This window comes from Oncorhynchus gorbuscha, linkage group LG20 (genome assembly GCF_021184085.1).
Source record: "Oncorhynchus gorbuscha isolate QuinsamMale2020 ecotype Even-year linkage group LG20, OgorEven_v1.0, whole genome shotgun sequence".
NCBI lineage: Eukaryota > Metazoa > Chordata > Actinopteri > Salmoniformes > Salmonidae > Oncorhynchus > Oncorhynchus gorbuscha.
The window spans coordinates 13,525,444-13,539,160 of NC_060192.1; the positions used below are offsets into that span (position 1 = coordinate 13,525,444).

Consider the following 13,717-nt stretch of genomic DNA (forward strand, 5'->3'; position numbering starts at 1 on the left):
CAATATTCTCCCGGCTGCGCCCAGGGTCCTTTTCCGTCTAATATCATCTCCCAAGACCAGAAGTCCTTATATTGCTGCTCCTCACAATTAACAGGGAGAGTAGGCTCAGGTCTGACTCCTGACTCAGCCACTCTCTCTCTGCGCTTTCCCCCAATAAATATTTGGGGGTTACTTTCGTTTTTCGCTCTGCGTCGCTGTGTTTTCCTTTTAGACTCCATTCGTCTATAGCCCTCTTCGCACTGCTGAAGCGAATCCCAAGCGGGCTCCTGCACTCTCTCTGGGTTGGCCGCCCACCTGTCGATTTCTTCCCACGTCGTATACTCCATGCTTCTGCTGTCCATAACGTCGTTGCCAGTTACACGCTGCTCGGTCCATGAAAGGTGGTGGGTGTTTCTGTAACGGCGTTCATCTGTTGAAGGAAGAGAGTCGGACCGAAATGCAGCGTAGTGGTTACTCATGACTTTAATGAAGGAAAATGGAACGATACATGAAATAACTCATAAATACAAAAACAACAAACGGAACGTGAAACCTATTACAGCCTATCTGGTGAACCAACACAGAGACAGGAACAAACACCCACAAAATACAAAGTGAACTCAGGCTACCTAAATACGGTTCCCAATCAGAGACAACGATAAGCACCTGACTCTAATTGAGAATCGCCTCAGGCAGCCAAGCCTAACTAGACACACCCCTAATCATATACAATCCCAATGCTAATAAAACCCCAATACGAAACACAACATATAAACCCATGTCACACCCTGGCCTACCCAAACATATAACAAAAACACAAAATACAATGACCAAGGCGTGACAGTTCTAAATACAAAGTGTTTTGTTTGGAGCAAATCCAAAACAGCACATTACTGAGTACCACTCTTCATATTTTCAAGCATAGTGGTGGCTGAATCATGTTATGGGTATGCTTGGAATCGTTAAGGATTGGCATGTTTTTCAGAATAAAAAAATAAATGGACAGGCAGAGGAAAACTTGGTTCAGTCTGCTTTCCACCAGACACTGAGATGAATTCAAGTTTCAGCAGGATAATAACTAAAAACACAAGGAAAAATCCACACTGGAGTTGCTTACCAAGATGACAGTGAATATTCCGAGTTACAGTTTTTACTTAAATCTGCTTGAAAATCTATTGAAAGACCTGAACATAGTTGTCTGACAATGATCAACAACCAATTTGAATGGTCAACAACCAATTAGAGCTTGAAGACCTTCGAAAAGGATAATGGGCAAATGTTGCACAATCCAGGTGTGGAAAGCTCTCAGTAAGATTTACTCAGAATAACTCACAGCTATAATCACTGCCAAAGGTGCTTCTACAAAGTATTGACTCAGTGGTGTGAATACTTATGTACAGTAAATTAGATATTTCTGTATTCAATTTTCAAAAGATTTCCTAAAGTTTCTAAAAACATTGTTTCACTTTGTCGCTATGGGGTATTGTGTAGATGGGTGAGATTTTTTAATTTTTTTAATTCAGAGTGTAACAGAACAAAATGTGGAATAAGTCAAGGGGTATAAACACTTTCTGAAGGCACTGTAAATAACTCATAATGTATTAACTGTAAACATTAACCCTGTAACCCACTACAGTTATACCACTAGGGCAGAAGCGCAGTGGTCAGCTTACCTGCTCCAAAGATGAGATCAACAATAATCTCCGCAGCACGTACAGTGACGCTATCAGAGAGCAAGATCTGGAGCACTGCAAAGCCTTGATAGTTCCACCAGTACCAACCACAGAGTTCAACGAGAAGCCCAGTTGGAAGGAGGTATTGGAGGTTGTCAAGAGGGCAAGAGCTAGCTCAGCCCCTGGACTGAGTGGTGTGCCCTACAAGCTCTACAAACACTGGCCATAGCTACTACACAAGCTCTAGAGAATCCTTAAGGTCTTCTGGAGAAGGGACAAAGTCACTCAACTGTGGAGATGTACAGACGGAGTATGGATTCCTAAGGAGGAGAACTCAAAGAACATAAACCAGTTCAGAACCATCTCACTGCTGTGTTGAAGGAAAGATATTCTTCGGAATCGTGTCCAGGCATCTGACAGACTACTTCCTGAAAAACTCCTATCGACACATCAGTCCAGAAAGGAGGGATTCCAAAGGTGTCAGGGTGCCTGGAGCACACAAGCATGGTCACGCAGCTAATCAGAGAAGCCCAGGAGAACAGAGGAGACATTGCTGTACTGTGGCTGAACCTCACAAACGCTTATAGCTCCATACCCCACAAGCTGTTTGAAGTGGCTCTAGTTCGGCACCACATCCCAGGCTGGACTACTACAACAGTTTCAGTTTGAGAGTCACCTCTGAGTCCACAGCATCGGAATGGCACAGGCTTGAGAAAGGAATCATCACTGGCTGCACCATTTCAGTGATCCTGTTTGCCCTTGCCATGATCATGCTGCTGACGTCAGCAGAGGTGGAATGTAGAGACCCGCTGACCAAGTCTGCCATGCGACAACCTCCTATCAGAGCCTTCATGGACGACTGGTCTGTGACAAGAACATCTTGCCCCTGTAGTAGGTGGAATCTGAAGGGGTTGCAGAAGCATGTCACCTGGGCACGGATGATCTTTAATCCAGCAAATCTAGATCCCTGGTGGTGGAGATGGAAGACAGTGGACAGGTTCCACTTTGCCATTCGAGACACACATATCTCATCCGTCACAGAGAATCCAGTGAAGCATCTCAGTAAGATGTTTGACAGCAACTTGAGGAATACAGCATCCATAAAGATAGCCAACCAGGAGCTGGAAGCGTGATTGTACCAACATGGTGTCACGGCCATCGAACGAAGTAGTCTAAAGTGCAGCGTGGTGAGCGTACATTTTCCTTTTATTTAAAATGTCACCAACAAATGAAGACACAACCATGAAGCTTACAGGGCTATAGTGCCACTAACAAAAGTCAACTACCCACAAATACAACAGGGAAAGAAGGCTGCCTAAGTATGATTCCCAATCAGAGACAACGATAGACAGCTGTCCCTTATTGAGAACCATACCCGGCCAAAACATAGAAGCACAAAAACCTAGAAGACAAAAAACATAGAAAACAAAACATAGAATGCCCACCCAAATCACACCCTGACCAAACCAAAATAGAGACATATAAAGGCTCTCTCAGGTCAGGGTGTGATTCATGGTGTCCTCCCACGGATCCTCTGGCTCCTGCTGGTCCTGATCTTACAGTCAAGGGGTTCGAGAGGGTCAGCAGCTACCTCCACATGTGGCTGGAATTACCTCAAAGCCTGAGCAACATTGCCCTGTACGATCAGAAGAAAAAAAACTGTAGTTACTCATCATCATTATACCACCCTGCATCCCACTGCTGGCTTACTTCTGAAGCTAAGCAGGGTTGGTCCTGGTCAATCCCTGGAAGGGAGACCAGATGCTGCTGGAAGTGGTGATGGAGAGCCAGTAGGAGGCAGTAATTTCTCTGGTCAAAAAATAAATATCCCAATGCCCCAGGCCAGTGATTTGAGACATTGCCTTGTGTAGGGTGTTGTCTTTTGGATGGGATGTTAAACCGGTGTCCTGACTCTCTGTGGTCACTAAACAGCTCATGGCATTTATTGTAAGTCCAATTTGTAAGTCGCTCTGGATAAGAGCGTCTGCTAAATGACTTAAATGTAAATGTAAGGGTCGGAGTGTCAACGCTGGTGTCCTGGCTAATTCCCAATCTTGCCTTCATACCATCCCCAGCTTACAATTGGCTCCCTCTCCACTGTAACTATTCCCCAGGTTGTTGATGTAAATAAGAATGTGTTCTCAGTCAAATTACCTGGTAAAAAATAAGGGTTTAAATAAAACCAGCAGCCCTTAATGCCAGCCAAGTGACCCAAAAATATTCTGTTCTGCTGGGGCAATGTAATGTTAATTCACCATCATGTCCTCTGTGCCTGAAGAGAGAAATCCTTGAGCACATCCTCAGCTGCTGCTCAAAAGCCTTAGTTGAGGGTTTCAACTGCTGGTGTCACAACCAGGTGCTCAAAGCCTTAGCGGATACTATCTGCAGTGGAATCAGCTACTGCAAGCGCCTCTGATCAACGAAGCAGGCAATTGTATTTGTCAGAGGTGGGTAAAAGCCAGCTACAAGAACCTCTTCTTTCAACAGCTCCAGACTGGGAAAGCAGCTCAGACGACACTGAGGCCAGACATTGTGCTGCTTTCCGAAACCTTCAAGCAGGTTATCTTACTGGAGCTCACTGTCCCTTTGGAGGACTGCATTGAGGAGGTCAATGACAGAAGGAGGGTGAAGTACGAGGACCTGGTGGAGCAGTGCCGCAGGCAGGGTTGGAGAGCAAGGTGTGAGCCTGTTGAAGTGGGCTGCAGAGGGTTCGCAGGTCAATCCACAGAGGCATCACTGATCATGTGTCCAAGTGCATCGCAAGATGTATTTTTCAAAAAGAGAACATGACTTTAAATGTAGAAAATGAGGAAAACTGTAGGAAACGCTGAAGTACTGAAATTCCCACAGAAGCACATTGTTTCTTAACTATTTGAGAACATTCCAATGTCAAACAGTTGGAGAACATTCCTAGAACATTACCAAAAATGTAAATAATATATAACTTTGTTTTGAACTTTTAGGAAACATTGTGTAAAAATAATGAAAAAGCAAGAAAATAACATTTTTTGTCAAGTTCCTTAAATGTGCTGAGAATGTTCCAAAGCCAAGAAACTATCCTGCACCATTACCAGAAAGTTTTGGGAAGGTTGGTATGCAATATAACCATAAGACAAGCACGCTCTCACCAAGCTCTAAGAAACATGATGTTCTCAGAACGTGATGTGCTAGCTAGGATGCTAGTAAACTTGTCATTTTCAGTATTGATGAGGAACTTAAATGTTGAGATCTCCCTCTATCTACTAATGAAAAGCACTCAAGGAAAGATGGATCAACAGTCTCAATTATTGTACCATAGAGTGGATCAGGAATGTCAAACTAATTTTGCCCCGAGGGCCGCACTGTATGATTGTAGGTACATTATTATTTATACACAGTTTCCATTTGATTGGACCCCCACTGGCCCGCTGGCCATATGTTTGACACCCCTGGAGTAGATGAATGATGTGCATTGCACTAAACCCTCAACCACACGTTGGATGCAGTATGCTTGAACCCCCTTGTTTGAACAGTACCACTATTCCAACCACAGGTCCAAGTTGAATCATTAAGGTGTGGTGCGATCACACGTGGTGGTGTTGGTGGTGTAGGTTTTTGTAGACATGATTTGTTCACTAGGCATGTGTGTTTTCAGGTCTGTTTGGCCAGAGGATGAGGTGCCAGAGTGAAAATCAAGCCAAGCTGTTTGTCTTCTGTTGATAAAGATTTCAGACGTGTGTGTGTGTGTGTGTGTGTGTGTGTGTGTGTGTGTGTGTGTGTGTGTGTGTGTGTGTGTGTGTGTGTGTGTGTGTGTGTGTGTGTGTGTGTGTGTGTGTGTGTGTGTGTGTGTGTGTGTGTGTGTGCGTGTGTGTGTGTGTGTGTTGTGCCATCTCATCCTTCTAGGGTGGGCCTTGCTGTGCCACTGTGCTCTTCATGTTTGTATTAAAATGATAGAGCTCAGTCTTTTGATGTCCTCCCTGCTTGGACATTAATATGCATGCATTTATTATCTTCCATTGCTGTGCACTCATTAAGATATCCAAGCTGTGCCTATACACAGGTCTAGCCTGTAGAAAGATTAAAACATCAGTAAGTATTCATATTTCCTTAGTGCACAATTTCACCTCACGACCCTCTATAACCCCTGTTTATCCTTGGAAATTAAAATGTGATTTTAATTGACCCTCTTTCGTAAGAGAAAGGTCACATAGGTTGAGCCATGAAGGGCAGCACAACCCTTCCATTTCCCAACAACAATTGGCCAGAGACTGCTAACAAAATGCTAATGATTTTGCAATGTGTTCATTAATATTTTGCATGTGTGATCAGTGATTGGCTGCTTTTTTTCATGGTGAAATCTCTGAGCAGGTTCCTTCTACTCCAGCAACTGAGTTAGGAATGACTCTTATATATTTGCAGTGACTGGGTGTGTTGGGTACACCATCCAAAGTGTAATTAATAACTTCACCATGCTCACAGGGATATTCAATGTCAGCTTCTTTTTTATACCCATCTACCAAAAGGTGCCCTTCTTTGCTAGGCATTTCTTTTAGCCTTTTCTACTATAAAGCCCATAGACAGGCATTGAATAACATTCATCAATGTCAAAAAAATGAATCATAAGAAACAATATTTTGAAGTGTCTGTCCTACAAATAGGCGATATAAAAAAACTGGAAATATTTAGTATAATTTTTTGCACTAATTTAACCTCTTTTTTGGCGTAGGCACGAAACTATCATCATACTTCAATTCATTTTTTAAAACCGTTACCTTTAGACGAGTCCTGTGACACTTGTGTGGGTTGTAGAGCAAACCGGTGAACACCATCATGTGAAAGTCTCCCCTTTCCACAGTGATCATAATGTTTTTTTAGGTGAAACCGTTCAGACGCTACAGATTATTACATGAGAAGCTGACATATGGAATTGTTTTAAGATGGGCATACTATGGATTATTAAGCTATTTGATTTAGAATTTTAGGACGCCTTTAGGTATAAACATTGTACATTGTAGAATAATAGTGAAGACATCAAAACATCAAAATAGCACATATGGAATCATGTACTAACCAAAAAAAGTGTTAAATAAATAAAAATATATTTTATATTTGAGATTCTTTAAAGTAGCCACCCTTTGCCTTGACGACAGCTTTACACACTCTTGTCATTCTCTCAACCAGCTTCATGAGGAATGCTTGTCCAACATTCTTGAAGGAGTTCCCACATATGCGGAGGGCATGTTGGCTGCTTTTCTTCACTCTATGGTCCAACTCATCCCAAACCATCTCAATTGGGTTGAGGTCGGGTGGTTATGGAGGCCACGTCATCTGATACAGCACTCCATCACTCTGCTTGGTCAAATAGACCTTACACAGTCTGGAAGTGTGTTTTGGGTCATTGTCCTGTTCGAAAAAAAATGATAGTCCCACTTAGCGCAAACCAGATGGGATGGCGTATCGCTGCAGAATGCTGTGGTAGCCATGCTGGTTAAGAGTGTCTTGAATTCTAAATAAATCACAGACCGTGTCACCAGCAAAGCACCCCCACATCATCACACCTCCTCCATGCTTCACGTGGGAACCACACATGCAGAGATCAGCCGTTCACCTACTCTGCATCTCACAAAGACACGGCAGTTGGAACCAAAAATCCCACCGGTCTCTTCTTACTATTGGTGTCCTTTAGTAGTGGTTCCTTTGTAGCAATTTGACCATGAAGGCCTGATTCACGTAGTCTCATCTGAACAGTTGACCTTGAGATGTGTCTGTTACTTTTATTTGGGCTGCAATCTTAGGTGCAGTTAACTCTAATGAACTTATCCTCTGTAGCAGTAACTCTGGGTCTTCCTTTCCTGTCAAGGTACTCATGAGAGCCAGTTTCATCATAGCGCTTTATGGTTTTTGCGACTGCACTTTTTCCGGATTGACTGACCTTCGTGTCTTAAAGTAATGATGAACTCTCGTTTCTCTTTGCTTATTTGAGCTGTTTTTGCCATAATATGGACTTGGTATTTTACCAAATAGAGCTATCTTCTATATACCTCCCCTACCTTGTCACAACACAACTGATTGGCTCAAACGCATTAAGAAGGAAAGAAATTCCACAAATTTACTTTTAACAAGGCACACCTGTTAATTGAAATGCATTCCAGGTGACTAACTCATGAAGCTGTTTGAGAGAATGCCAAAAGTGTGCAAAGCTGTCATCAAAGCGAAGGGTGGCTACTCATAAGAATCTCAAATATTTTTTGATTTGTTGAAGTGCAACACTGGCGGATGTGGTGGATTGGGATGCATCCAATGCAAAAACAACTGATATTGGTGGGATTTTTCCTATTATGTAACCAGTGCGTCAATCGACTCTGGGGGTTAAACATTATTATGCAACTTATTAGGAAAGGAAAGGGGAATATATAGTCAGTTGTACAACTAAATGCCTTCAACTGAAATGTGTCTTCTGCATTTAACCCAACCCATTTATTGTGTGAAGGCCAGTCACACAACATATCAATTTAATAATTTTTTATTCAGGCTGTAACACAACAAAATATGGAAAATGTAATGGGGTATGAATATTTTCTGAAGGCACTGACTGTACAAAACATTAGGAAAACCTACTCATTCCATGACATACTGACCAGCTAAATCCAGGTGAAGGCTATGATCCCTTATTGATGTCGCATGTTAAGTGCATTTCAATCAGTGTAGATGAAGGGGAGGAGACAGGTTAAAGAAGGATTTTTAAGCCTTGAGATAATTGACACGGATTGCATTTGTGTGCCATTCAGAGGGTGAATGGGCAAGACAAAATATTTAAGTGCCTTTGAATGGGGAATGGTAGTAGATGCCAGGCACACTGGTTTGAGTGTACAGTGCCTTGCGAAAGTATTCGGCCCCCCTGAACTTTGCGACCTTTTACCACATTTCAGGCTTCAAACATAAAGATATAAAACTGTATTTTTTGTGAAGAATCAACAACAAGTGGGACACAATCATGAAGTGGAACGACATTTATTGGATATTTCAAACTCTTTTAACAAATCAAAAATTAATCAATTAATCTTCTCTTTTCCCCCTTCTGATGACCAGGTGGCGAATCGCATCTCTGCATGTCTGGCAGACATATCAGTGTGGATGACGGATCACCACCTCAAGCTGAACTTCGGCAAGACGGAGCTGCTCTTCCTCCCGGGGAAGGACTGCCCGTTCCATGATCTCGCCATCACGGTTGACAACTCCATTGTGTCCTCCTCCCAGAGCGCTAAGAACCTTGGCGTGATCCTGGACAACACCCTGTCGTTCTCAACTAACATCAAGGCGGTGGCCCGTTCCTGTAGGTTCATGCTCTACAACATCCGCAGAGTACGACCTTGCCTCACACAGGAAGCGGCACAGGTCCTAATCCAGGCACTTGTCATCTCCCGTCTGGATTACTGCAACTCGCTGTTGGCTGGGCTCCCTGCCTGTGCCATTAAACCCTACAACTCATCCAGAACGCCGCAGCCCGTCTGGTGTTCAACCTTCCCAAGTTCTCTCACGTCACCCCGCTCCTCCACTCTCTCCACTGGCTTCCAGTTGAAGCTCGCATCCGCTACAAGACCATGGTGCTTGCCTACGGAGCTGTGAGGGGAACGGCACCTCAGTACCTCCAGGCTCTGATCAGGCCCTACACCCAAATAAGGGCACTGCGTTCATCCACCTCTGGCCTGCTCGCCTCCCTACCACTGAGGAAGTACAGTTCCCGCTCAGCCCAGTCAAAACTGTTCGCTGCTCTGGCTCCCCAATGGTGGAACAAACTCCCTCACGACGCCAGGACAGCGGAATCAATCACCACCTTCCGGAGACACCTGAAACCCCACCTCTTTAAGGAATACCTAGGATAGGATAAAGTAATCCTTCTCACCCCCCTTAAAATATGTAGATGCACTATTGTAAAGTGGCTGTTCCACTGGATGTCATAAGGTGAATGCACCAATTTGTAAGTCGCTCTGGATAAGAGCGTCTGCTAAATGACTTAAATGTAATGTAAATGTAAAAACTGAACAATTGGGCGTGCAAAATGTTTCAGCCCCTTTACTTTCAGTGCAGCAAACTCTCTCCAGAAGTTCAGTGAGGATCTCTGAATGATCCAATGTTGACCTAAATGACTAATGATGATACATACAATCCACCTGTGTGTAATCAAGTCTCCGTCCGTTAAAAGCACAGAGAACATCATGAAGAACAAGGAACACACCAGGCAGGTCCGAGATACTGTTGTGAAGAAGTTTAAAGCCGGATTTGGATACAAAAAGATTTCCCAAGCTTTAAACATCCCAAGGAGCACTGTGCAAGCGATAATATTGAAATGGAAGGAGTATCAGACCACTGCAAATCTACCAAGACCTGGCCGTCCCTCTAAACTTTCAGCTCATACAAGGAGAAGACTGATCAGAGATGCAGCCAAGAGGCCCATGATCACTCTGGATGAACTGCAGAGATCTACAGCTGAGGTGGGAGACTCTTGTCCATAGGACAACAATCAGTCGTATATTGCACAAATCTGGCCTTTATGGAATAGTGGCAAGAAGAAAGCCATTTCTTAAAGATATCCATAAAAAGTGTCATTTAAAGTTTGCCACAAGCCACCTGGGAGACACACCAAACATGTGGAAGAAGGTGCTCTGGTCAGATGAAACCAAAATTGAACTTTTTGGCAACAATGCAAAACGTTATGTTTGGCGTAAAAGCAACACAGCTCATCACCCTGAACACACCATCCCCACTGTCAAACATGGTGGTGGCAGCATCATGGTTTGGGCCTGCTTTTCTTCAGCAGGGACAGGGAAGATGGTTAAAATTGATGGGAAGATGGATGGAGCCAAATACAGGACCATTCTGGAAGAAAACCTGATGGAGTCTGCAAAAGACCTGAGACTGGGATGGAGATTTGTCTTCCAACAAGACAATGATCCAAAACATAAAGCAAAATCTACAATGGAATGGTTCAAAAATAATCATATCCAGGTGTTAGAATGGCCAAGTCAAAGTGATTCTGTCCCACTTGTTGTTGATTCTTCACAAAAAAATACAGTTTTATATCTTTATGTTTGAAGCCTGAAATGTGGCAAAAGGTCGCAAAGTTCAAGGGGGCCGAATACTTTAGCAAGGCACTGTATCAAGAACTGCAACGCTGCTGGGGGTTTCATGATCAATGGTTTCCCATGTGTACCAAGAATAGTCCACCACCCAAAGGACATCCAGCCAACTTGACACAACTGTATTGGAGTCAACATGGGCAAGCATCACTGTGGAACGCTTTCGACCCCTTGTAGTCCATGCCCCGAAAAATTTAGGCTGTTCCCTCAGTGTATATGACAACAGGATTCAACACATACGGACCTTGAAGTTGTGGACTGCCTTGATAAAGTTGACTCATACTTTGCCTTGTTACTGTATCATTCCAAGTGCTCTCAGCTGTAAAGCTACTCGGCTGTTCTAGGTCATGTTTAAATTGAAAGGGATTGTGCTGGATTTCAGGATGGGCTGTATAGTGGGGCAGGAGGACAGTGGGCTAGCTAGGGCATTCCTTGTGATGATGTTTGATGTACAGTATATTGGATTTCAGCAACCGTACCCTGAAAAGTGGGGTCATCTCTTCTAGACTTCCACTGAATCCACTGAATAACCATGGTCACGTGCAAGAGAGTGGTGTCAGCTTTTATTTTATCCACCATCATTATTCAACATTTAAACACATTTTTGGGGAGAAACCATAGTAATGCTGCTACTTTGAATAGACACACATTTGCTCTGTGATTTATTTTTTGGCGATATGTTAACAGCTGTATTTGAAATCTCATTCTCTAGGTGTCCACTGCCAGGAGATGTCAGAAGACACCAAGAACCAAGCTCCCTTCCCTGTATACCCCTCAGTAGGCTACCAGATCCTCAATGCAGACCACCTACTGCTGAGAGAGAATAGCCAAGAGCTGCTGGGGAACTCTGGCCTGCAGGCCCAGAGGCAGGCCTTCCTCATCACCAACCCTGGGGCGGGCCTCCTGCGGCCGGCCGTCAACGCCACGTATGGCCCCCTGTCTGTGGAGAGGCCTATCGGCCGAGAGCTGCTCCTCAGCGGCCGTAGGATCCTTCCTGTCGTCCTGGCCCGCCAGGTCCGCTCCTCCACACCCATTGTCAGAATCCTCTTCCACATGCCCAATTTGGCCAGTGGAGGTGATGCTGGGATGAAGGCAGGGGTAAAAGAGGACAGGGGTAGTAGTGGGAGGAAGGGAGCATCGGAGGAGGGGGCGCATTGTGTGACGGCGTATGCCTTCTGGGAGACACGGGAAGTGCGGGGGGCATGCCTGCTGTCCCCAGGGGGATTCTGTGTGGCCCAGTTGAAACCTGAGCCAGCCTGGTTCAGCCCCAGGGAAAGACTGGGAGAGGTGCAGGGGAATCCCGTAGAGATCTACTTCCAAAGCCGACGGGACCGGACGGGCCAGTGTGTGCCCCAGGACAGCCTGCAGCGTGTGGGGGTGGGGAGGGGCGGCTCAGTGGGGTCTGGTATACCATTGAGGAGGGTAGGGAGTGTTAACCTCCTAAAGGCCTCACCTGGGAACCCTACATTTCTGCGTCTGAGACTAGGGGGAGCCTTGGTAGTCCAGACCTCCTCCAAACCACTGAGAACCACCGACTTGGCCACTTTCTATGTGTTCCTGTCCAATGTGTCTGCTGTGGAGAGCTTCACTCTTAGGTAAGAACACTGCTTGGATATAATGTTTGTCTGTGCGTCTCTCTCATTGCATAGCTAGAATATCCAGATCACAATCAGATAGTCTGATAAATTAGCTATGAATGTTGTAGGTACTACCTACATAATGTTGTTGATATGACTTCACTGTCTATATATTGTATTGTACTGCTTTGTGTGCAGAACCTATTCTGAATATACTGATGCACTCTCAAACACTGACTATTGAGGATCAATTCTACATCCTATTTGTTTAATGTGGGTTTACTAATACTACTAATATACATTTAATGTGTTACTGTGTCCCCTCTGTTACTATGATGTATGCTACCATGATGTGCTGTCCCCTTGCTCAGAACATAAATCCATATGTAACATTAAATGTATAAATATAATTTGGTTATTGGATTATGAAAACATATAAAGAACAAAACAAATGTTAACCTTTCATGTTAAGCGGATTTTATGAGTACAAAATACACTATATATACACACAAGTATATGGACACACCTTCAAATGAGTGGATTGGGCTATTTCAGCCACACCCGTTGCTGACAGGTGTATAAAATCGAGCACAGAGCCATGAAGTGACTTTCAATGTGGCACCGTCATAGGGTGCCACCTTTCCAACAAGTCAGTTTGTCAAAGTTCTGCCCTGCTAGTGCTGCCCCAGTCAACTGTAAGTACTGTTGTTTTGAAGTGGAAATGTCTAGGAGCAACAACAGCTCAGCCGCAAAGTGGTAGGCCACACAAGCTCACAGATCGGGAGCACAGAGTACTGAAGCGCGTAGCACGTAAAAATCATCTGTCCTCGGTTGCAACACTCACTACCAAGTTACTTCCAGAGGCAAGTAACTGTTCGTCAGAGCTTCATGAAATGGGTTTCCATGGCTGAGCAGCCGCACACAAGCCTAAGATTAACATGCGCAATGCCAAGCGGTGGCTGGAGTGGTGTAAAGCTCCTCACCGTTGGTCTCTGGGGCAGTGGAAATGTGTTCTCGGTAGTAATTAATCACGCTACACCATCTGGCAGTCCGACGGACGAATCTGGGTTTGGCGGATGCCGGGGGAATGCTACCTACCCCAATGCATAGTGCCAACTGTAAAGTTTGGTGGAGGATGAATAATGGTATGGGGCTGTCTTTCATGGCTTGGGCTATAGTAGGCTTCTTAGTTCCACTGAAGGGAAATCTTAACTCTACAGAATACAATGACATTCTAGATGATTCTGTGGCAAGAGTTTGAGGAAAACCCTTTCCTGTTTCTGCATGACAATGGATCTCGCTTTGTGCAAGGGAGCAATCAGAAATGGTTTGTTATGATCGGTGTGGAAGAACTTGACTGGCCTGCACAGAG

The 13,717-nt window shown here is 44.4% G+C and overlaps 1 protein-coding gene across 1 annotated transcript in view; it reads left to right on the plus strand.

Annotated features, from left to right (window-relative positions):
- Positions 1-13,717, plus strand: part of LOC124007144 (transmembrane protein 132D-like) — a 64,018-nt gene that overhangs the window by 13,903 nt on the left and 36,398 nt on the right. Inside the window, 1 exon segment of the mRNA XM_046317477.1 lies at positions 11,481-12,363. Coding sequence (XP_046173433.1) covers positions 11,481-12,363 — 883 coding nt within the window.